At 36.2% G+C, this 24,271-nt stretch overlaps 1 protein-coding gene across 1 annotated transcript in view; it reads left to right on the top strand.

The window, feature by feature from the left end:
* Positions 1 to 3,392: 3,392 nt before the first annotated feature.
* The window catches only part of CDKL2 (cyclin dependent kinase like 2), a 34,602-nt gene continuing 13,723 nt past the window's right edge, over positions 3,393 to 24,271 (top strand). Inside the window, exons 1-8 of the mRNA XM_058547270.1 lie at positions 3,393 to 3,468; positions 7,923 to 8,121; positions 14,228 to 14,422; positions 16,425 to 16,603; positions 17,666 to 17,778; positions 18,959 to 19,098; positions 21,249 to 21,337; positions 23,403 to 23,538. Coding sequence (XP_058403253.1) covers positions 7,954 to 8,121; positions 14,228 to 14,422; positions 16,425 to 16,603; positions 17,666 to 17,778; positions 18,959 to 19,098; positions 21,249 to 21,337; positions 23,403 to 23,538 — 1,020 coding nt within the window. The 5' untranslated portion in view covers positions 3,393 to 3,468; positions 7,923 to 7,953. The remainder of the gene's footprint in view (positions 3,469 to 7,922; positions 8,122 to 14,227; positions 14,423 to 16,424; positions 16,604 to 17,665; positions 17,779 to 18,958; positions 19,099 to 21,248; positions 21,338 to 23,402; positions 23,539 to 24,271) is intronic.

The raw sequence follows: 24,271 nt of genomic DNA, 5'->3' as shown, positions 1-24,271 counted from the left end.
CAGTGACTTTTTTCTCCTATTTCACTCTCATTCAACTTAGTCTTCATGCCTATGATGACTTCCACTTCCTCAGTGCCTCTGTATTTTCTGTTTGTCTTCCTATCTACCTGGAACCCATGGCAAGCCATTTCAATGGTGCTTTCTCCATCATCCTTGATTTCTTAACTCCTTTAATCTAGCATTACCAATTCTCTAAGAGGTAGCTTACGTACCATCTATTTTCTCCATTCTTGCCCCTGGGGATGCCAAGTCCCATGAAACAAGTCAGTTGGTTTCACTGTAAATTCATGGTGTCCAGGCTCGAGTAGGCACTTTTATTATTTTGTATTCATTTCATATCAAAATGACTTGATTCATACTACCTATTTCAAAGAATTTCTGCTTTCAAATCCTTGTGCCTCAATCTCACCATTATCTTTTTCTGAAAAAATGAAGTTCCTTTACTAAGATCTAGGCCAGCTAATGTGTCTGTCCTACACTTTTCTCAGTTTTTCCTCTTTTCTCTAAACCTCTTGAAGGTTAAACCCTTCTCAGCCTTTATTATCTTCTCTACCTGTCCTTGGTTTTTCATTACCTATTCCTTTTCTTGCCACTTTAAAGCCTCTCTCTCTATTGTTTTTTCCCTACGAAGACTTCCTTGTTTAAAAAGAAAAATTAACAATAACTCAATCCTGCTTCTACATAATGCTACCTCCTCTTCAGCAAACATGTAATGGCTTTACCCAGGATGTGTAATTCTTGAATACCTTATGTCTCCTCTACAGTTGGCTTTAAAACTCAATTCTTTTTGAAATTGCTTTCTCAAGCATTATCTAGTCACCAAATCTAGTATTTTTCGTCTTTATCCTTTTGGTTCCCTGTGGGATATAAACAGGTTATTTAGGCTTCAGGGCCTCTTGCTTAAAGGGGCCCTTAAAATGTTTATGTTGAATATTCTTGTAAAGTTGCAAAAGTAAAATATTTTTGCATTTTTCTTCTCAAGCTTCAGGTCCAACAAACCTGGATTTGTCACTTTATACAATAGTCCTCCATTATCTGGTTTCACTTTCCGCAGTTTCAGTTACCTGAGGTCGACCTCGGTCTGAAAATACTAATTGGAAAATTCCAGAAATAAACAATTCATAAATTTTAAATTGTGCAGCTGATGAAATCTCGGGCCGCCCTCCTCAGTCCTGCCTGGGATGTGAATCATCCCTTTGTCTACCGTGTCTACGCTGTATATGCTAACTGCCAGTTAGTCACTTAGTAGCCATCTCAGTTATCAGATCAACTGTCTGGGTATCACAGTGTTTGTGTTCAAGTAACCCTTATTTTACTTAATAATGGTCCCAAAGTGCAAGAGTAGTGATACTGGCAATTTGGAGATGCCAAAGAGAAGCTGTAAAGTGTTTCTTTAAGTGAAAAGGTGAAAGTTCTCGACTTGAAAGAAAAAAAAATCGTATGCTGAGGTTGCTAAGAACAAATCTATCCGTGAAATTGTGAAGAAGGAAAAAAAAAATCTTGCTAGTTTTGCTATTGCACCTCAAATATGTATGTATAGGAAAAAACAGAGTATATATAGGGTTCACTACTATCCATTGTTTCAGGCATCCATTGGGGGTCTTGGAACATATCCCCTGTGGATAAGGGGGGACTACTATAAAAGGGGATCTGCCCCTCATATAAAGGAGTTCATCAGATTCTGTTATAGCCTATAGAGGTGACAAAGTGGGGCATGGCTTCCTCCAACTTGGTCACAGCTAAGGATAGAGCTAGTTGCTACATTAAGAGTTACATCTTGGATTGACCAAAGAGTTGTATTCTTTCCATACCCAGGTCCCAGGTCTGGTCCTCATCATGACAGGTTCAGGAACTAGATTTTAAGCAGTTTGACCAAGGTGGTCAAGCACTGGAAGATTAATTCATGCTAACAAAACTCACAAAAGATTATTTATAAGCCAGAATATTCATTTCTTAGTATACAAGAAGGAAATAATACCTTAATATTGGCTATGGGTATAAATATCTGCTATCCAGGACACTCTCCTAACTGGATCAAGGTATTATAGAGACCAAATATGATTATAAAACTTTTAGTTTTCATATTTAACGTGAAAATAACTGAGTGCTTAAGGCCTCCTCACTGCATAGGTATTGCCTAAACCCCAAATTCCTTGAAAATGAGGAAAGCCCTGTTTCTTGTGTGACTTCAGCAATGTGCATGATTCTGACCTACCAGTCTCGCCTGGCCATGGATGGAGTTGTCTGTGCCTTAAACATCGCACCCCTCTGCACCCTATTTGGCTGCCATAAGCCAATATTGCGCATCTCTTCCAGTTCCCCTTCCTAGCCCTTTTCCTCTTACTTCATCCGTGTCCTCTCTTCCCTTTCCGTTACCTCCACTCGAAAAGTTTCCCTCACTTTCAGTGCCTAGGCTGTCCTCCCCCTTCCTAATGTCAGTTCTGTCGTCATTTACCTACTTTCACCTGGCCTCGCCTACTAATCATCACCTCCTAGACTGTCATCTCCTACCTGGCCCAGACTGGCCCCACCTCCCAGACCGGAAAGGAAGCGTGGAATCGCGGTCCGGCCGGACCTTCCCGGGTAAGGGCGCCCGGGGCCCGCCCCCTGCCCCAGCAGGGGAAGTCGTGAGGAACGCTTCATCCCGTTCTTTGCATGGTCTCCCCCTTTCATTTTCTTCCAATCCTACAAAACCACCAGCGCTTTTACCCTCTCCGTGAGCACCACAAGCGCCTCTTGCCCTCAGTTGCGAGGAGAGGTCTCCCAACAGAGGCAGCAACGTGCCTCCTCACTTGAGAAGGTAGGTGAGTGCGGATGCTGGCGTCTGCGCACCGGTGAACACAACCTGTGCCGAGCCCCAGACGAAAGGGCAGGGTGGTTGGCGCTAAGCCAATCATAGCTCTTGACAACAAGGCTTAGCCAATCAGAACACGGGAGGCTTGGCGCACTTGGGGCTGCCCGGGCGGGGGAGGACCCGCCCGCTTGCAGCTTGGAGGCCAACGCCTTCGCCCAGGGCTAGCTGGAGCTGAGCAGGTTCACTGATTCCAGGGACTGAGCATCTTCCGAGGTGGGAGGCGGTGCCCTCCCACCCCAGCTAATTTCTCTAAAGGCCTTGGCCTTAACAGGTGTTGGTGCCTGCCGTGGACGCAATCTGAACTGGGCCGTTTCTCTCTCTGGAGACTTTGTGCCTATGGTTGGGGACAGAGTGAGGTCGTTGCCTTGACGACGGCAGCATGCGGCCCGTGGTCCTCCTGAGTGTGAGCTTGCGGCGGGCCGAGGTCGATCTGCCTCCCTGCCTGTCACACCTGGGACCCGCGACTGTGTCTGCAGAAGAAATCGTAACAGCACTGGAACTACTAGTTTGCTAGTAAGCGTCTTTTAGACCTGAGCGAGATGCATTTCACCTCAAATTTGTTTCCAAGTTGAAAATCGTTGGGTCTTTCCACGCGAAAGGATTTTAACGAAACAGTAAGTGTAATACTTTTAAAAGCTTCTATTATCTCGTTCTTTTATCTATACTAGATTTCCATCTGTCTTTATCAAAATAAAAAATTAGGATTATTTTTATTATCTAAATTGTTGGTGTTAGAACCATATGCTTACATGGCACACGTCCAGAAATACCGCATTGCCAATTGGCCAGGCTTCTTTTTAGTTTGTATTATCCTTACATGCAGGAGTAGAAGGCATGAAAAGTTATAGTTTATGAGTAACTGTTTCAGGAAACAAGAGGCATTTTAAGCCATGATGCTTACAGGTATTTGTGGGCAGGGCCACTTGAAAAAGCAGGTGTGTTCAGTGTGCTGTGACCAAATGTGAAGGTGGTTTCGAGAATGAACTTGGATTAGTCAGCTTGCATAAATGTTAGCTTGTGATATGCTTCAGAGTATCTTAAACATGCTTAAAGTAATTTTAATTTTTTTCACGTTGCATTTTCAAATATTGAGGACACCAACTGCAAAATGTTTTAAAATGATCCAGGTTATAGATTCCAACTGTTTTTGTCCAAGGCATAATAAACCTACAGTCTAGTCCTTAATAAAATATACCGTCTTAGTGGAACAAAAAAAAATTAAGGAAAGGAGAGAGAGAATTACATTGAAAATTTTTTTCAAACACAGACATTTTATTTAAAAATAGTTAATAGATGTTAAACATAAGTTAAAATGTCAAATGTATGGAAAATTAGTGTTGGGGACACTGGTCTGTAAACAGTTTATAGTAGAACCTACTAGCAAAGCTGGTAATAAAATAATGAAATAATTGGAGTTGGTGTTGACTGGGATTTATTTTCATTTTTTCCCCTCCAAAGGTCAATCTTCTGGCTTTCTATGAATATCTTTGTTTAAAGAAAAATATATCTATATAATAAAACCTTAAATTGTTATTGTTATTATTGTTATTTTTAGTGAGGAAGATTGGCCCTAAACTAACATCCATGCCAATCTGCCTGTACTTTGTATGTGAGATGCCACCACAGCATGGATTGATGAGCGGTGTGTATGTCCACACCTGGGATCTGAACCCTCAACCCCGGGCTGCTGAAGCCAGAGCACAGGAACTCAACCACTACACCACTGGGCCAGCCCAAAACCTTAAATTATTAAACGTGAACTGCTGAAAATGTATACACTGGAAGATCACCATTTGCTAGAACAAAGAGGATTTTTTTTTGTCTTTGTCATCAGTGTCCAAATAGGGAAGCAAGTAAAAATGTCCCAGTTGACAATCTAGGTAAATTAGTTTTAGATTGCCATAAGTACACAATAATAGGCAAGAATTTTTTTTTTCCTTCCAAGTTTTGTGAATGAGTGTGTTTATGTTGTCAGGTTAAAAAAATTCAGCTATGAATTATCATTTGACAAAAAAAGACTATTTTTGTCTCCCAAAACTTTTTTTTTTTTTCAGGAGAAAATAATACCAAGTTTAATAACATGTATACATGGGAGAAAGCAGGGACACTGCGTTTCTCAACACAATAGCAGAAATTCTCGTCTTAAATACCATGTTCAGCCAATGACAAAGGAGGATGTTGGGGGTGGGGAGTCAGTTACAGGAGATTACCACTAAAGCACAGTAAACAAGAGTAAGGTTATTATGCAGATTTAAGACCTCACTTTCCACATTGATAAGTCTCTAGAAATGAGGCCATCCCCCCTTTTCCCAATACAGAGAGGGAGATACCTTTACAAATGGAGATTTCCCTTATAAATGTAAATGTTTGTCTGGCAACTCCTTGCAGGGCCATCCAGAGAATGTGGCCAGAGAGACATAAGATGGGCTTGTTGGTGCCTTTTCTATTGTAACATCTATTTTACATTATATTACAGCCATCAGATAGAAGATCTGTTCCAGGAAGGAGTTACTATGTCAAATTCTTTAGGCAGTTAGTGGGGGAGGTCAAATGTCCCTCAGAGAAAACAATCAAGGTAAAGAGATATATTTCAGGGTGGCCAAATCTTGATCTCCCACAGTCCCGCCTTTGAAACTAAAAGTTTCACAGTCCTTTTGAAACTTAAAGAAGTTTCATAGTCCAGAAGCTGAGTTGGTAGATTGTTTCATCTCACTGAACACATTTCTTAGTCCTGATAATAGATCAGTTCAATTAAGTTCATTCTAGAAGGTGGTGATGCAGGTGGGCTCTCAAGGTTACGCCTATATTGTGGAAGCAAGCAATCAAGTATTTAATAGAAGCATTTCTATATAAACAAAAGAAAAACAAGGTTAATGGTTGGAGCAAGTTGTAAACCAGTTTCTGAGTTCAGAGGACAGCCAGTTAAGATTTTTAGATGTCAGCGTCAAAGTATCTTTTGCAGTTTAAAATGTCTCTGATGATGTCCTCAGGTCATCTCTTAAGTTTATACCAAGTCCATCAGCTTCAGTTTGTAAAGGCTTCAGGAAAAAGGGCAGGTTCAGTTTTCAGTGATTCCAAATGAAAAGGATGGAAAAAATCAAAAACGTTAGTTTGGATATCTTTAACCGGATATTTCAGGAGACTAGAAGAAATCAGGATCCAGTCCAGTCAACAGATATAAAACAAAAACCTCAAAAGACAACAAAACTAGGATCTAATATCTGCAAATGTATACTATAGTTTTTACTGAAATATAATTTTTCTCTCTAAAATCACCCTTGTTTTTATCAAAGATAACCAAATTTAGACTAACTAGTTTGTAAAATAAGTCTAGTTCCAATAAAGTCGGCCCAATTATTTACATAAGTACAGCAAAAATAGCAATTAATCATATAAGCTCTTTTAAATCTGCTTTGCTGGAACTTTTTAAGGAATCTCAGATTGAACTTTAAAGGCCGCGAGGCCAGGAAAGCCAAGCCAAGGATTTTGTCATCAGACTTCGCCTGCAATACCTACAGATTTGGGTGAATTCCTCTCTTCCGAGGTTCCCCCAAAATGTTTCGAGGTTCCTTGTACCTGCCAGATAAGTGACATTCTTTACTTATCCTGGTAAGTGCTGCTTGCAACATAAGGTACCAGGCCAATATTTCCACGTGGCTTTATTCCATCAAGTCCAATCTTCATTCCTCAAAAGCTGTATGGTTATATCGCAAATATGATGTTCCAGTCATCACCCTTGGTTATATAACCAGTGTTTCCAATTGTGTCCTTTTGCCGGCTTTCGTCAGGCGTTCCCGTATCTCATCATCTGCAGTAGTCCAGGGAGAAGGAAGTTCTTCCAGTCCCAAAACTTTTATAACCATATTGGAATTATGAGCAATATTTTTTTTTTATTCCTTGCTTCTGGAATTTTATTTCAAAATCAGATTTTAAAGATAAATTTAACTTCGAATTTGTAGCTTATTAGCTTTTATATTTCATGACACTCAAACTTTATGAATTAAAATCTATCTGTATTTGGACTGAAAAGTTTTTTCTGTACCAAAATATGTAGTGAAATGATTGCTGGACCTTCATCAATTACTAGTAACGTAAAAAAGATTTTATTAAGATTACCTTTATCCAGAAAATGTCATATAATGGGATGTAAAATCATTCTAAACACAAAATTCAAGTGGTCATACAGTGAGTAATCATTAAAAGGATTTTTGCAATACTGTATTTGGTACTACTAATATTTAATTTTAAGAAGTCTGCTTATATACTGTGATGTCATTGCTATTACTTTGTAAGTTCAACATAGGAATTTAATTACTATAGTAAGAAAAGTAAAGAAATTTCTTAGTGTTAACTTGGTAAGTGATCATTTTGTGAACAAATATTTTTCCCAATTGAGTAAAGTGCATAAAGATTTTCAACTTTGGTGTTTTAAACCTGATGTAAAAAATAAAATTTGCTTTTCGCTAAAACCAAATTCACTTGCGCCTTTTTCACCTTTGAGTGAAAAGGAATTGTGTTTTTCTAAAGTGAGCTGTAATTGTTTTTTTTTTTTTTTTTAAAGATTTATTTATTAATTTTTTCTTCCCCCCAAAGCCCCAGTAGATAGTTGTATGTCATAGCTGCACATCCTTCTAGTTGCTGCATGTGGGACACGGCCTCAGCATGGCCGGAGAAGTGGTGCGTCGGTGCACGCCCGGGATCCGAACCTGGGCCGCCAGCAGCGGAGCGCGCGCACTTAACCGCTAAGCCACGGGGCCGGCCCGCTGTAATTGTTTTGTATGATTTTTCAAGCATTGCTTTATCTGAATTAAAAATATATTAAATATCATTAACATGATAAGGTTAAAGTTAATAGCTTCTATCCCATTTGCCTTGCCTGTTATGAAATGTATGTGAATATTTTGAAAACACAGTGTAGATGTGGAAACAATAAGGAATTGTGAGTCAGCACAGGACAGCCATCGACACAATGACTGCTCTAATATGGAAAACAAGTGGGGAAGAATTAATTTGCTGGGAGGGTGGAGAAAATTAATAACTTTATTAACTCATGTTTTGGTTTCCACAGCAAGAAAAATTCCTACTGGTTTTGAATTAAAATGGAAAAATATGAGAACCTGGGATTGGTTGGAGAAGGGAGCTATGGAATGGTGATGAAGTGCAGGAATAAAGATAGTGGAAGAATTGTGGCCATCAAGAAGTTCTTAGAAAGTGATGATGACAAAATGGTTAAAAAAATTGCTATGCGAGAAATCAAGTTACTAAAAGTGAGTAAACACATATATTGAGTTGAAAGAAAATGAGTTGTCTCTTGATCAAGATTACATTTTTAGGAAAAAAATTACTGTTTTTATATTTGTTTTATTTCCATAATAAGGTTTAAAATATAAATTTCTTCTTTTCTGGCAATAAACAAATAAAATTATTACATATGCATATTCATTTATCTCATGTATTTAAGCATAATTTTTAAAATATTTGTTGCTTCTCTCTGTATCTATCTGCCTACCTATCTATCTGCCTATCTACCCACCTGTGTATCTATCTTCTGTGTTGTGGGTCCCAAGACCACCCACAGGTTTGATGATTCACCAGGAGGACTCACAGCACTCAGCGTGTAGTTGTACTCATGACTATGATTTAGTACAGTGAGAAGATATAAAGCAAAATTAGCAGAGGGAAAAGGCACTTGGGGCAAATTGCAGAGGAAGCCTGTCACAAGCTTCCAAGAATTCTCTTCCAGTGGAGTCATGCAAGATGCACTTCTTTCCTCCAGCAATGAGTTTGTGACAAAACATGTGAAATATTGTCTACCAAGGAAATTCACTAGAGACTCAGTGCTCAGGGTTATTATTGGGGCCTGGTCATGTAGGCGCCCTCTGCCTGGCTCATACCAAAATTCCAGACTCCCAGGAGGAATGCAGGTATTCAGCATAAATAATATTATTTGCACAGTCAGCCACATTATCAGTTCTGGAAATGAAAGGAGCCCTCCTGAAATCCAAGTTCCCAGGTGACAGCCAAGGGCTTATTTTGTAAGCAGACCTTTCTAAGGATAGCAGTCTCAGGCCTGCTATGTTAACTCTCTCTCTTTAATCAATCTCACTAGAGATTTATTAATTTTATTTATTTTTAGAAAGAACCAACTTTTGGATTTGTTGATCTTCTCTATTGTGTATTTCTTTTCTATTTCATTAATTTTCTTTAGTATTTCATTATTTTTATTTTTTTTTTTTGAGGAAGGCTGGCCCTGCGCTAACATCTGTTGCCAATCTTCCTCTTTTTTCTTTTTCCTCCCCAAAGCCCCAGTACCTAGTTGTAGAGTTGTAGCTCTTTTATATGGGAAGTAGGTCTGCACCCAGGATCCAAACTGCTAAACCCTCGGCCACCAAAGTGAAATGTGTGAACTCAACCGCTATGCCACCGGGCCGGCCCCAAGTATTTCATTCTTTCTACTTATTTTGGGTGGGTTTATTTTGCAGTTCTTTTTCCTAATCTGTTTAGATAGATGCTTACTTCTTTAATTTCCAGGCTTTTATTTTTTCGTATATGCATTTAAGGCTATAAATTTCCTTTTAAGAAAAGCTTAGTATGTATCCCAGAAATTTTGATTAGCAATTCAAAATATTTTCTCATTTTCCTTAATTTCCAAACATATGGAAATTTTCTAGGTTTCCCTTCCCTGGTTATGTACTTTTGACACAATTTCCCTGTGATCTGAGTTTATACTATGTAAGATTTTATTCCTTTGAAATTTCTTGATACTTGCTTTTTGGTTCAGAATATAGTGAACAACAACAACAAAATTCCTGTGTGCTTGAAAGGTATTCCATTAATTCAGGTTTGTTAACTGTGTTGTTTAAATCTTTAAATTCTTACTTATTTTTTTTGTATGCTTGTTCTATCCAGTACTGAGAAGAAATATGTTAAAATCTTTCTCTGTGATTAGTGATTTGTCTGTTTTTCATTGTAGTTCAGTTGATGTTTAACTTTATAAACAGAAAGGCCGTATTATTAGTGTATCAAATTTAGAATTATTATATCTTTTTTTTTTATAATTTTATTTATTTATATTTTTTTATCCCCAAAGCCCCAGTAGATAGTTGTATGTCATAGCTGCACATCCTTCTAGTTGCTGTATGTGGGATGCAGCCTCAGCATAGCCGGAGAAATGGTGTGTCGGTGCATGCCTGGGATCCGAACCCGGGCCGCCAGCAGCGGAGCGTGTGCACTTAACCGCTAAGCCACGGTGCCGGCCCCTAAAATTATTATATCTTAATGTTGAATCAGATCTTTTATCATCATGAAATAACTTTTTATTATAGTGATGTTTTGTCTTAAAGTCTGTGTTGTCTGAAACTAATAAGGCTACACTAGTTTAATTTTGGTTAGTGTTTGCATTGTATATCTTTTTCTATCTTTTTACTTTCAATTTTTCTCAATCCTTGTTTAGATATGTCTCTTTTGAGCATCATATAGTTACATTTTGTTTTTTATGCTTCTTGATGATCTTTGCCTTTTAATTGGAACATTTAGTCCATTTACATGTAATGTAATTTCTGATACATTTAGGTATAAATCTACCATCTTAATATGTGTTATTTGTCTTACTGGTTCTGTATTTCTCTTTCTTTTCTTTCTTTAGATTGATTACACTTATCATTCCTTTATTTCTCTCTAATAATTTGAGAATTATACATTGTGTTTCTATCTTTTTAGTGGGTACCCTAGATATTTGTTAAAATCTGACATTATCCAATACTTTTATCCTTCTTCCAGACAATACAAAAAAACCTCACCATACTTTTCTCTAGTTATTCTCTTCCATTTTATATGCTAACATTGTCATATATTAACCTTTACATATATTTTTAAACACCACAAGGCATAATTATTGTTCAGTGTTCACTTAGATTTATATTTACCACTTTGTTCTTCTGACTTTTCTGCATCTCAGATCATTTATTGAGATCTCTTCTCTTCTTGAAATACATTATTTAGGATTTCCTTTTGTGAGGATCTATGTAGACAAAACATTTCAATTTTAGTTTGTGTGAAAATGTCTTTATTTGCTGTCATTCCTGAAAGATATTTTGCTGTAAATGGAATTTCAGATTGGCAGTTATTTTCTTTCAACAAAATGAAGATAACATTGTTTTGTCCTCTGGCTTCCATTGTGGCTCTTGAGAAGTTAGCTGTTCGTCCAGTTGCTGCTCTTTTCTAAGTTTAGTTTTTAAGTCTAGATCTTTTTTTTTCTTTCAACTTTTTATTGACATATAATGTACATAGAGAAAAGTGTATGTATCATAAGAATACATTTCTATGGATTTTAAAAAACTGAACAACCCCATGTAACCATCATCTAAGTCAAGAAAGAGAACATTAAAATCACCTCAGAAGCCCCCCTTATGCCTTCTCCAGTCACTACTGCCTTCCTCCTCCACCCAGGTCACAACTCTCCTGATTCCAATCAGCAGAAGTTAGTTTTGTTTTCTGGCCACTTAAATTTTTCTCTTTGAGTTTGTTTTTTATGCAGTTTCACTATGATGTGTCTAGTGTGGATATCTTTTGATATATCTTGCTTCGTTGGATCTTCATGAATCTATGATTTCTTTTATTAATTCTGGAAAATTCTCACGTATTATTTCTTCAAATATTATGTCAACTCATTCCCTTTCTCCTCTATTTTTGGCCAGTTAACATATGTTAAATCTTCTAACCGAATCCTCTGTCTCTTACCTATTTTTCTTTCCATCTATTTGTCTCTCTGTGCACTCTTCTGCACTTTATTCTGACCCATCATTTAGTTCACTGATTTTCTCCTCAGTATGTTATTAATCTCCATCACTCAGTTGTTAATTTTGGGTATTGTATTTTTAAATGATTTCTTATTATGAAATATAGCCCACATATAGACAGTGCAAAAAACTATAATTATAGCCCAATGAGTTATTGGAAAGCAAACGTTCATGGAACCACCACCCAGGTCAAGAAATAAAATATTGCCAACATTGCCCTTTCTTGCACCATCCCAGTCACTAACTCTTCCCTCTTCTTTAAGGTAAACACTATCCTTACTTGCATGTTGATCACTGCCTTGATTTTTTTTTCACATTTACCAAATAAACATGCATTCCTAATCACTATAGTTTAGTTTTACCTATTATTTTCTTAAAAAGCTTTCTTTTCACTCTCTTCATGTTATCTTTTACTAAACAGAAGTTGCTAATTTCAGTGTACTCAAATTTTTAATCTTTTCTTTTACGGTTGGTGCCATTTATATCTGGCTTAAAAAGTTTTTCCCTACCTAGAGATTAGGATATTCTTCTATATTATCGTCTTTTTAATTGCTGTGTTTTATTTCATTGTATAATTATATCTTAATTCTTTTAACCAGTAATATATTTGGAAAGTGCTTTGTGATCCAATCTGGAATCTTTTATTTTAATAGGTGAGTTTGGCACATTTATAGTTATAACAGATAAGTTTGGTCCTAGTTTTCATTTTTTGCCCCTCTCAAGTCAATATAGCTTAGTGGTTAAGAATAAGAAATCTAAATATTTTGTATACAAATCAGCTGCAGGTCTGGGTGTTTTTACAGGGCAGATGTTATGGACATGAAGGAGGAACTGAATAAAAATGAAATGTTTTTGAGAAAAGACAGAGTCCACAATTCCTGTATTCTAATGTTGCCTCTACCATTTATTTCTGTGTGACCTTGGACAAGTTACTTAACCTCTATGTGCTTTACTTTCCTCATCTGTAAAACAGGATAATAATTGTACCTATTTCGTAGAGTTTTTGTGCTTAGAATAATGCCTGGAACATAGTAAGCATTATGTAAGTATTAGTTATTATTATTTATAATATTATTTTATTTTAATACTGCTTTAAAAATATCTTTCTGTATGGTCTCTGAATTCCTTTTTAAATATTGGGTATGTTTCCTTTGGTAATTTGAAAAGGTTTTATTTTATATTATTTGTTACCTTTATAACTTTGGCATTATATAAGATACTTAATCCTTTATAAAGTGATTATTATTTTTCTATTTCCTCTTTCTCCCACTCACCCACATTTGATTTTAGAAGATATCTTATTTATCTTAGTGTTTACCATTAAACCTGTAAATATAATTAAGCCTTGTAATTTAAAATTTCAGGTCAAAAATATAATTTTGACCCATTGACAGGGAAATCAGCCTACATATACTCTTATCTTGTTTGCAACTTCTCTTCTTTCTCCTAAATTTGTTAGTAATATCATTTGTGCATTGTTAGCTTTTTAATATCCTATTTTTGTGTTGTAACCATGATGCCCACTTATAGTCTTATATGTACTATAAGACTTAGTTCTGCACTAATAGATCCACTGCTCATGTTCAAAAATTTTTCTCTGTTGTCTTTTACTTGAATAACAATTTCATTGGGTGTAAAGTTCCTGGATCCTTGAGGATTTTGAGGGCTATAGTCTAGTGATTTCTTTCCCTTTAAAGGTAGCAATATTTTCTGGTGAATCTGTCATTTGTGTTTCCTTATCCTTACTTCCTCTTTTCTTATAGTATCTTTAAATAGATCCTGGATTGGTTCCTTTTTGATTGTTTCTTATCTTGTAACAAAGTGAGCCCTCCCTGGACCAGCTATTTGTAGGAGGTTCATTTGAGGGAGAAAGCCTGATCTTGTTCCAGGCTACGAGGAATCCACCATGTTCAAATGATATTCCTTACAACACGAGCCTGAGTGTGGGATTGACTTCTGTTATACTAATTTCTCCGAAGCTTGTAGTTGCAAGTTTGTTCATAATGAATTGTTTTGCCTTCCATTGAGCCTCATTGACAGATTGCTTCCAGCAAATGAGTTTCTGTGTGATTATTCAGGCTCCCCTCCCCTACTGTTCCTTGGTGCCATTCAGTTCTACAGATGCTTTCACTGACAGCGCATGAACCCTGTTCTCATTATATCAAAGAAGGTTTGTTTATTTTTCCTTTTCAGGGTATGTCACCAACTTTGGAGAACTCAGCTCTGCCAGCTTTGTAGCCATAGATGATCTCTTGGTATCCCTTCTACATTCCTGTTTGACCTTGACATTTGGCAGTCCCACCTCATTTGTGATGGGTAGAGTCATAGATCCTACTTAGTCTCATCAAAGATGGAGCTACAGTTTTTTTTCCTCATTGGCTTTGTTGTGTTCTCTGAGAGGAGGATGGAGCAGTGTGGTCTTTTGACTATAATTTAAAAACCAGAACGTACTTTTACAATTTACACTTCATGCATTTTATTTAGATGTTTTTCTTATGCTAAGATCTATTTTAGATTGTGACTAATTGCTAATAATTTGGTCTTATAAAAACTATTTTGCATTGTTTTATAACAGCAACTGAGGCATGAAAATCTGGTGAATCTGTTGGAAGTGTGTAAGAAAAAAAAGCGTTGGTACCTGGTCTTCGAATTTGTTGACCATACAATTCTTGATGACTTGGAACTCTTTCCAAATGGACTAGACTACCAACTAGTTCAAAAGTATTTGTTTCAGATTATTAATGGAATTGGATTTTGTCACAGTCACAATGTAAGTATTTAATTTAAATATTTTGCCAATGATTGACTCTCCAGATACAGTCACTTAATGAGACACTTGTTTAAACTAAAGTTTGGACCAGTAAAGTAATTGAAATGAATTATGTTACTTTGATATTGCCACTTTTCACATATTGTAATACAAGTATTCTTTCCCCCAACATTTTATTATGAGAATTTTAGGCCATATTGAAAAGTTGAAAGGGTGTACAATGAACAACCATATACCTACCAACTGGATTCTATACTTGTTAATATTTTGCTCTATTTACTTTATGACATTTATTCATCTATTCATCCGTTTACCAATCTGTCTTATTCATTTATGCATTTGAAAGTAAGTTGCAGACATCAGAGCTACACTTCAACTCTAAATACTTCAGCTATGTGTATCATTAACTAGAGTTTAATATTTGTTTGCTGATTTTTTTTTTGAGGTAACATTTGCTGAGTGAAATGCACAAATTTTAAGTAATGAGTTTTGACAAATGCTTATGGCCAAGGATCCATGTATTTGTTAGTTCAGATTCTTTGCCTAGTTGTGAAGTATGAAAATTCCTGCTTTTACTCTATTGTGTACCACAATAATTTTATATCCTTCGAGTATCATCTAAAAGCACCTCTACGTAAAATGACACTTATAAAGTATAAAATGAATAACTCAACACATTGATTCTGCCAATTTTACAAAATATTTTAAATGACACTTTTTGTGTGATTGTAAAAGTATTAAATGCTAATGGTAGTTGTGGGGCTGGCCCTGTGACCTCACCATGGATGTGTAGGATGTAATAGAAGTTGGTAGCCTATGCAAAATGCTCAGCAATGCAGATTGCCATTTAGAATGCTAGTCCTCTGAAAGAGTTTAAAATAAATATATTTTTAAATTTTTCAAAATACAATCTACTTGTATTAGAGATCTAGGCCTAATAATTTGTTTTGTCTAGCTGTAGAGTTTTTAGTATTGTCTCCCAGGGTCCTCTTTTCTCCTTCCATAGTATCTCCTTTAGAAATCTTAACCAGTGACCTTGTTTTACCCTACTTACATTTCTAATTGCCTGATGAATGCTTCCACTTGGGTGCTCAGCAATCCACCTAAAAACCAGTGTGGCTAAAACTAAACTACTAATTATCCCATCAAAACTAATTTTTTCTAGACTTTTCTATTTTTGGTAATGGAGCCACCATTCTTTTAGATTCCCAGGTTTAAATGAAATATCTGAGATTACTTCCTAAATTCTATTGATTCTTGATTTAAAATATTTCTAAGCTGTATCTCTTCCTTTCCATTCCTCTGAGCACCAGCCTAGTTTAGGTCCTTATCACCTCCTCATTGTCCCACTGCTCTTCTCCCTGCCCCTAGTCCCTCTCTCTGATTTAGCTTGTTTATGGCCAACATCTTCTTCAAACACCGTATTGGTTATGTCACTTCCATGGGTTCCCATGGCCTTGACACCAGCTCAGACTTTCCAGACTAGCAGTTGAGGCATCCTTCCTCCCTAGTACTAACCTCTGCTCTAGAGAAAACATTTCCCCAGAGTCTCTTGATCTATTCTCATCTTCGCTCTTTTGCTCTCCTTGTTACCTTCACTTGGATTGCCCTTCCATTTCTACATTTATCCAAGTCATGCTTGGTATTAACGATCTATCTTAGAACACAACCCTTTCATAAAAATCTTTCTTGACCACCCCAGTCTTCAATGATAGCTTTACTCTCTTAGTCTTGAGAGCAGTCATTAACAGAGCAATTGATTTAGTAAGTAATAATATATATTTCATCCAATATCTTTGATTGTTTAAATAAAATTTCAGACATAAATGTTTTTTCTTGCCCAACTAGATACCAGGTTCTTTAAAGCCAGGAACAATTTTATATACTTTTATTTGTATTCATTGTAGGGACAAAAACAATGTGCTGCACATGGCAGGTGCTCAAAAAATAATTTGCTTAACTTGATGTGCCAATATATGTCATACTCGGCCTTTTGTCTTAGATCATACACAGAGATATAAAGCCTGAGAATATATTAGTCTCCCAGTCTGGTGTTGTCAAGTTATGTGATTTTGGATTTGCACGGACATTGGCAGCTCCTGGGGAGGCCTATACTGATTATGTGGCAACGCGATGGTACAGAGCTCCAGAACTCTTGGTTGGTGATGTCAAGTATGGCAAGTAAGACATCAACAAGGGCAGGGGGGAAGGGCGGACTTAACTCTCTTTTCTTGATAAAATGGAATATGTTTATAATATAATAAATGATCCCTCTAACACTGAAAGGAAGATTTGAGTTTAGGAAACTTTAAACATTCTTGTGAAACCAATTGAGGTGAGTATACTTATTTTAAAAGTAGGGAAATCAAGTTGAGTAAGTGGTCTATTTCTTACAGTGGGTTGGAAAAAGATGTATTTATCACATGTAAAGAGAGGTACCATTGATTGGATAAGTCTGACACTGTTGGAATGAGGTGAGGTGGAGTGGGCAAGAGTAGGGGGAGAACATAACTGAGTGTGACTTTTTAAAACATAAAGTGTCTTCATGAATGAATTCTTCAAAGAAGGGACTGTAACTTTTAGTGCTTTTGATAGAAATCTTTCTAATATATTTTCTACAGTTTCTCTGTTTTCAGAATACATATCATTTAATGTTTTCTTGCCTAAGTTCTCATTTCACTGCTGTACTGAACTTTTGTACCATTTTATAATTCAGCTATGATAAGCAATTTCAAGCTAGTTGTCCCTGTGCTAATAACGCTAGCCTATTTTTCTTTAAGTTCTTGTGACTGCTTTTTGAGATAATTTTTCTATTGTCTCCCTGTTAGCTTTCAGTTCTCCTTGTTGTTAGTGTATGTGTCCCCAACCACCTCCTTCTGGTGTGCTGTTTTCAGTGTATGGTGGGATAGACTGATCAACTTTGTTAGAATTATATGTAAACAAAGAATGAATAGGTTCTGAATGGAAACCCAAAAGGGTTATTCCAAAGTAAAGTACACATAATAACTGTTTTTATTTTTCAGAAGCCTTTTCCTTCTTGTGTCATGTAATTGAAGTTTCTGGAAATCTGACATGTAAAATTGGGGGTTGGTACTTTAAGTTTATAGGGAAATGTCTTTTTATGGGTAATTTAAGACTTACTACTACTGTTCTCAAAATACCAAATAGTAATATGCAGAACAGATTTGGTGACAGTAAACACATTAGGATGCCACATTTTACACAACGTTGATGTTCTTTCAGGGCTGTTGATGTGTGGGCCATTGGCTGTCTGGTCACGGAAATGCTCATGGGGGAGCCCCTCTTCCCTGGAGATTCTGATATTGATCAGCTATATCATATTATGGTGTGTTTAGGTAAGATTATACATCTGCATTTTAAATTTTAGAAGTTTTTTCCTATGTTTTTGTTTGTATCTATTTTACAAACTGTTGGTATATTAAAGATGATATGTGTTTTAAGTGGAGGTAGGGAGCAAATAGGAAAACCTCATGTATCTCTCACTCGCTCTCTCTCTTTCTCTCTCTCTCCATTCATTCATTCTCAGTCTGGCTTTGGTCTATCTGACATAAGGTCTTAATCATGCTCCCCCCCCAACCACTCCCCTCTAAATTTCTCTGCACTTTTGCATTCAATAAATCACCTGTAGAGAGGATGCAAATGATCACTTATTATCTTTGGGTCAGCAAGCATTTGGTGTATTATGACTATTACCCTCATCCTCACCTTCAGATTGAGAGACACAGAGAGTTACTTCCAAGGTAGTTTAATCTTGCTGCCTGTCTGATTTTTGTTGTTAGTGCTTTGGATAAAATTTCAAAACTAGACTATCAAAGTCTTTTTATATTTGTTGAAAGATCACCTTTATGTTGGGAGATGGAGCTTGGAAAATGGAAATAATGGGAAATACTTAGGGGTTATTTAACTATTGGATTTAAATTTCCAGGTTAGAAATTCAATAAACAGTACAATGGTTTCTTACAGCAGAATTTTTGTATATATTTTATACTAAATTAGGTTTTAAAGTTGAGAAAAAAGGTGAAAGTGTTCATATCAGACCTTAGATACAAGTATAAAATCAATTGACTAAAAATTAAATTCTTAAAGGGTGGAACTGATTTATACAGATTAGATTCTGACCGTATGACTGTTAATATTTTCGTTGTTTTGGTCAGCACTTTATGCTTTGTTGTTAGAAATGAAGTGCTGGTACTTATATCTGAAAAATTATAAAATGTTCTTCGGCTCTCCTTTTCTTATGCTTCCTCATGTCTTCAGTTCTATGTATGTGAACTTTTCTAAATGAGTATGTTGAGATAAGAATGTTAATTTCCTTGAGGTAACTTGTGTCAAAACCCCTATGAAAGACTGCCAGGTGGCACCACAATAAGCGTACCGTCTGGCTGATTGTGCCTGCCAAGAGAGCCCAACTCCATAAGCTGTGTTCTGTTCTTTTCTCTACTCCACATCACCTGTTTCTTTGCCCTTTCTATTATGGTGTACAATGACAGAGATGTGTGGCGTTCTCACTTCCAGGTAATCTAATTCCAAGACATCAGGAGCTCTTTTATAAAAATCCTGCGTTTGCTGGAGTAAGGTTGCCTGAAATCAAGGAAACAGAACCTCTTGAAAGGCGCTATCCCAAGCTCCCTGAAGTTGTGATAGATTTAGCAAAGGTAATCATACTTTTTCTTTTCACCTTCAGATAGGAAATTATTATGGACACTGGGTTTTCTCTTCTTTTTTTCTTGTCTAGTTGATCTTTTAGGTCAGCAAGTTATCCCAATTATTTTAATCTTTGTACATTAAGAAAGAATTTAAATAATTTGCAGAGGGTGGGGGAATTCAGAGATAAAGGCCTAAAAATTTTACTTGTTTTAGGAAACTATTTAGTGTTATCTAGCGTGTTTTAAGTGTGAAAACATCCTCATAACGATATGTTTTTAATGTTTAACATTTAAAATGCAAGCCTTGTGTAAATGCAAAAGAGAAGAAAAGTAGGATAAGGAAATAAAAAGAAAGGTAGAGAAAATGCAAAAGAGAAGAAAAGTAGGATAAGGAAATAAAAAGAAAGGTAGAGAAGTTGGAAAATATTGAAGTATAGGGCATAGGATTGACTTATAGTGTATTGTTAAAGGGGCTTTTGCTTCATCACTGGATTTACTGAAGCTAATTCACAAATGATCATCACCTTTGCCTTGTATTTGAGGAAGATATTAGGGAGATTCTCACTGGATCAAATTGTCTCTAAAAGTGGACCTTTTGGAATTATTAGCTCAAAAATTCTTATTAGTTAGGATTGTCCTAAAGTATTGATAAAATAAGTATCTGTAAAACACTGGAATCATGTAACATTTCCCCAAGGCATTTTTTGCCCTTTTTTTTTTTTTTTTTTTTGGTGAGGAAGATTAGCCCTGAGCTAACATTCGATGCCAATCCTCCTCTTTTTGCTGAGGAAGATTGGCCCTGGGCTAACATACATGCCCATCTTCCTCTACTTTGTATGGGACGCCGCCACAGCATGGCTTGACAAGCGGTGCATTGTGCGTGCCCGGGATCTGAACCTGCAAACCCTGGGCTGCCGAAGCAGAGTGTGCGCACTTAACCGCTATGCCACCAGGCCGGCCCCTATTTTTTGCTTTTTAATTCTTTAAATAACTAATTGAAAAAAAAGTTTAATAAGCTTATAATTAATTATAAGTTCTTAGAATAATGCATTTCCACTTTTCTACATAACCTTCTGACAGATGCAAATATTTTTCATTGAGGTTAGCTTTATGATCTGTCTGTAAAAGGATTTAAAGGGAATAAGTGCAAAACTGTTATCCACCTTGTGTCCCTTATAGTAGAGTCAAATAACTTCTTAAACATTTTATTATAGAAATTTTCAAACATAGAAAAGAAAGTAGAAAGAATAATAGTATAATGAACCCTCATGTACTTGTCATCTGGCTTCAACAAATGACAACCTTTTGACAATCTTTCATCCATCCACACCCTCCTCAGCTTTTCTTTTTTGGGCAGGGGGATATTTTATGTTATATTATTTCACTTATAAATAATTTAGTTATTTGTAGAACTTTTCTTGTTCATTTAAAGCTACTTATTGAGTCCCTTTTATTTTAACTGGCATTGAGTGGTTCCAATGAATCAGAACAAGACCTGCACTAAAATAAAATCATCTATGTAAAGTATCTAGCACAGTAATAAGCACAGAGTAGATCCTTTCCATTCCAATCTGCAAGGGCTTTAAATTTTAAAAATTCACAATAATTCCTTAATATCATAAAACATCTAATCAATGCTCAAAGTTTCATTGATTTTTTTTTCTCTTACTTTCTTTTTATAGTTTGAATTAGGATCCACATGAAGTCTTTGGATTGCAATTGGTTGATATATCTTTTAAGATTCTTAATTTACAAGCTCCTCTTCGTCTCTTTCTTTTTTGTTTAAACCTTGCCATTTATTTGTTGAAGAAACTGGGTTGTTTGTCCCTTAGGATTTTCTACATAGTGTAGTTCAATATGTTCCTCTGTGTCCTGTATTTCTTATACACTCATAGTAGAACTAAAGCTTGTCAAGACTACTTCATAAGAGGTTTGTATATTCCCATCTAGAGACACTGAATGTCTGGTGGTCTTTCTTTTCATGATATTAGCAACCATTGGTGGTCATTGTCTAGATTTGTTTTTTATTCTTCATCATTTATTACAGATGTTTAAAATTAATTAACATAAAGAGGAATTCTCTTTTTTTCTATGTTTGGAAATTTAGATGTAGGCAGTTTTTCTTTGATATGCACTGTATGTATTCCTTGGTTTTCCAGAAATGCTTACATGTTGACCCAGACAAAAGGCCCTTCTGTGCTGAGCTCCTGCACCATGATTTCTTTCATATGGATGGATTTGCTGAGAGGTATAGTTACTGACTCGTGTTTTCCAGGTTGCACCACAACCTAGGGTTAAAGTAAGGCCTCCTTAACAGTAACAAACAGTATTTCTCTTATTTCTGTACACACTTACTTTTACAGGACCTCAAATATTTACCACCCTACCTCCATTCACCCGTAGCAATAACACAATTCCTAGGAATGGTCCCCTGCGTACAGTAAATTAGGACTCTTGGTTTTCATGAAGGAGTCACTTCATGCTTTTCTTTCTGTCTTCCTGTGGTGACACCTGCCACTCAGGTCACTGATTTCTGTGTTGATACCAGCTGTGTGATGCATCATCTTGGGTGCTGATGCATTTGCAAGGGTGCCATCTCCTGTTGCTGCTGAACTCGAACCACACCCAGTCCTGTGACACTGCTGACACTGCTGATATGCTGAGACCTTGATGTGCCAAACCTGTGGGTGCCAGCGCTGCTGGCACGGTCTCTTGTGCTATTCCAGCTGCTGGCATCCGTGCAGCTGACAAAACAAAAAATAGTGAGATGAGTGGCAATGAAATTGCTTTATATTTTTGCAAATCTATTTAATATCTAGCTTAATAAAAGATAGCTGGGTTCTCATTTTTGCTTCTGCATTCAGTTAGTTGTGATATGTTGTTTTGGTTGTAGTATATGAAGAAACTCTGGCCTCCCACAAATATGTATTTGGAAAATGGAAGAGTATTTTAATAGCCCTTTTAGATAATTGTGGTTTTTCTTCTTTGACTTTATACCAAAAATTGAAACTATACCAAAACTTGACAGTGTAGTTTCTTAAAGATTGGTTGCATTGTAGAATCTTAAACCATATCAGTGAACTTTTCTTACCCTGTTATAGTAAAATCCATTGGTCTATCTTGCACTTTGAATAGATCTTTTACCTGCGTGCTTTTGTAACATCTTGACATTCATCATTTGGAAAATATTGTTATACTGTTATGCAGATCTTTAAAATGTTGATACATTTCATTATACAATCAAAAAGTCATAGTCTCTCTCATCAGAAAAGTCTTTACGTACTGGGAATCTGCTAAGCTCACAGTTGTGGATACAAGTTTAACAGAATTCTAATTTTGCATAAAAATTTGAATTTTATCTACACAATATTATCAATTGTTTTCCTGGAAGTGATAAGTTCTTTTGTTCATTTTTTTAAAGAAAGTGTCTGCCAAACACACCAAGTCTGAATAACCATAGTTTTTCTGTCAGTCTTTCTTTCAAGTAAAAAAGTTGTTCCATGAAAAGTGACTGGTTTAGTGTGTATCTCAAACAATCACACAAGTGCTTTTTTTAGGACAACCATTACACTTTGGTCTGTAGCAGAGTTGCTGTATGCATATTTCCTTTTTTTTTTCTTTTTTTGCTGAAGAAGATTTGCCCTGAGCCAACATCTGTTGCAAATCTTCCTCTATTTTGTATGTGGGCTGCCACCACAGCATGGCCACCAACCTGTGGTGAAGGTCCATGCCCGGGAACCGAACCCTGGTTGCTGACGTGGAGCGTGCTGAACTTAACCATTAGGCCACTGGGGCTGGCCCTGCATATTTCCGTTTTGTCACAGAATATGAAAAAAGACGTGTGCTCAAGGGTTGAGGTTTAATATAATTAATACTTGTTTACTGCTTCATCAGAGACAATCTTAAATGAAACTGCTTTTTTTGTTAACTGAGAATGTGTGGCTATGAGGAATACAATGACCGCTGGTACAGTCTGGTGCCACTGCTTGTTCTTGGTGAGGCGCCAGCAGTTTTACCCGCCTTTGCTTTTATACCATCAGTGCAAATGTTGACCCGGTGAAAAAGAAGTCGTCTTCATATTAAGATAAAATAGCTTTGACCTTTTGAACCTCCTGAAATGTTCTCAAGGATTCCCATGGTCTACAGGCTACCTTTTGAGAACTGCTAATCTAGGCCATAATTTTTCTCATTTTAAATAACACAGTCTAGTTTAATACTCAATTTTTTAAAATAAATATCTTAAAAACCAATTTTTTTCTAGATTTATCTGTCTCACACAATTTTAATTTATTGGCAAATGTATTTTTATGTAGGTTTTCTCAGGAACTACAGTTAAAAGTACAGAAAGATGCCAGAAATATTTCTTTATCTAAAAAATCCCAAAACAGAAAGAAGGAAAAGGAAAAAGATGATTCTTTAGGTGAAGAGAGAAAAACACTTGTGGTACAGGTAAATGTCCATGTTTTAATGTGTATTAAAATTTAAATTTAATATCTCCTTAAATTTTTGGAGGAAAAAATGAAGATTTAAAAAAACTTTTCTGAGTGGTGAACGAGTTGTTAACTTTTAGCTGAGTTGTTAAAATGTATCTTCTCTGTAGATGTTACCTGTTTAAAAAAAACTTTATGTATCATGTATTGAGTGCCTACTGTGTACCAGACTGTGCAATAGGGCTTGTCAGGAAATCACACTCATCCAAGAACATTTAGACATGTGTATGCACATCCACATACAAACACACGGACACGAACACACACCATTTTTTTTCTTAAGTAATAGGAGAGAAAATTATCATTTTTAGAATTTTACATAAAGTAGAACATTTTAAAATTGAGATTTGGGTATTTAATTTATTTGAAGTTTACTTTTCCTGGTAAGTTATCTGGAATCTGTTCTTACCAGGAACAGATTGGTAAGGACAGATTCCACTACCAACAACTCCCATTTTCTCAAGTGACCCAAAAGAAGAAGGAGTTCTCCATTTTGTGTTTCCTGACTCTAAATATATAAGAACAAAGTGGGCCTGTTTGATTCCTGAAATATATATAAATTCAATATATGTATATGTCATATAAATCTGATTTATATATCAGAGCTAGTGTGAATTGCATTTCCATTTGAAATAAATTTCTGAACAAGAATCCTGGGTTTAATTGTAATTCCATAGGTAGAATAAAGCAAA

This window comes from Diceros bicornis, chromosome 8 (genome assembly GCF_020826845.1).
Source record: "Diceros bicornis minor isolate mBicDic1 chromosome 8, mDicBic1.mat.cur, whole genome shotgun sequence".
Lineage (NCBI taxonomy): Eukaryota > Metazoa > Chordata > Mammalia > Perissodactyla > Rhinocerotidae > Diceros > Diceros bicornis.
This window is presented reverse-complemented; position numbering and strand designations above follow the sequence as displayed.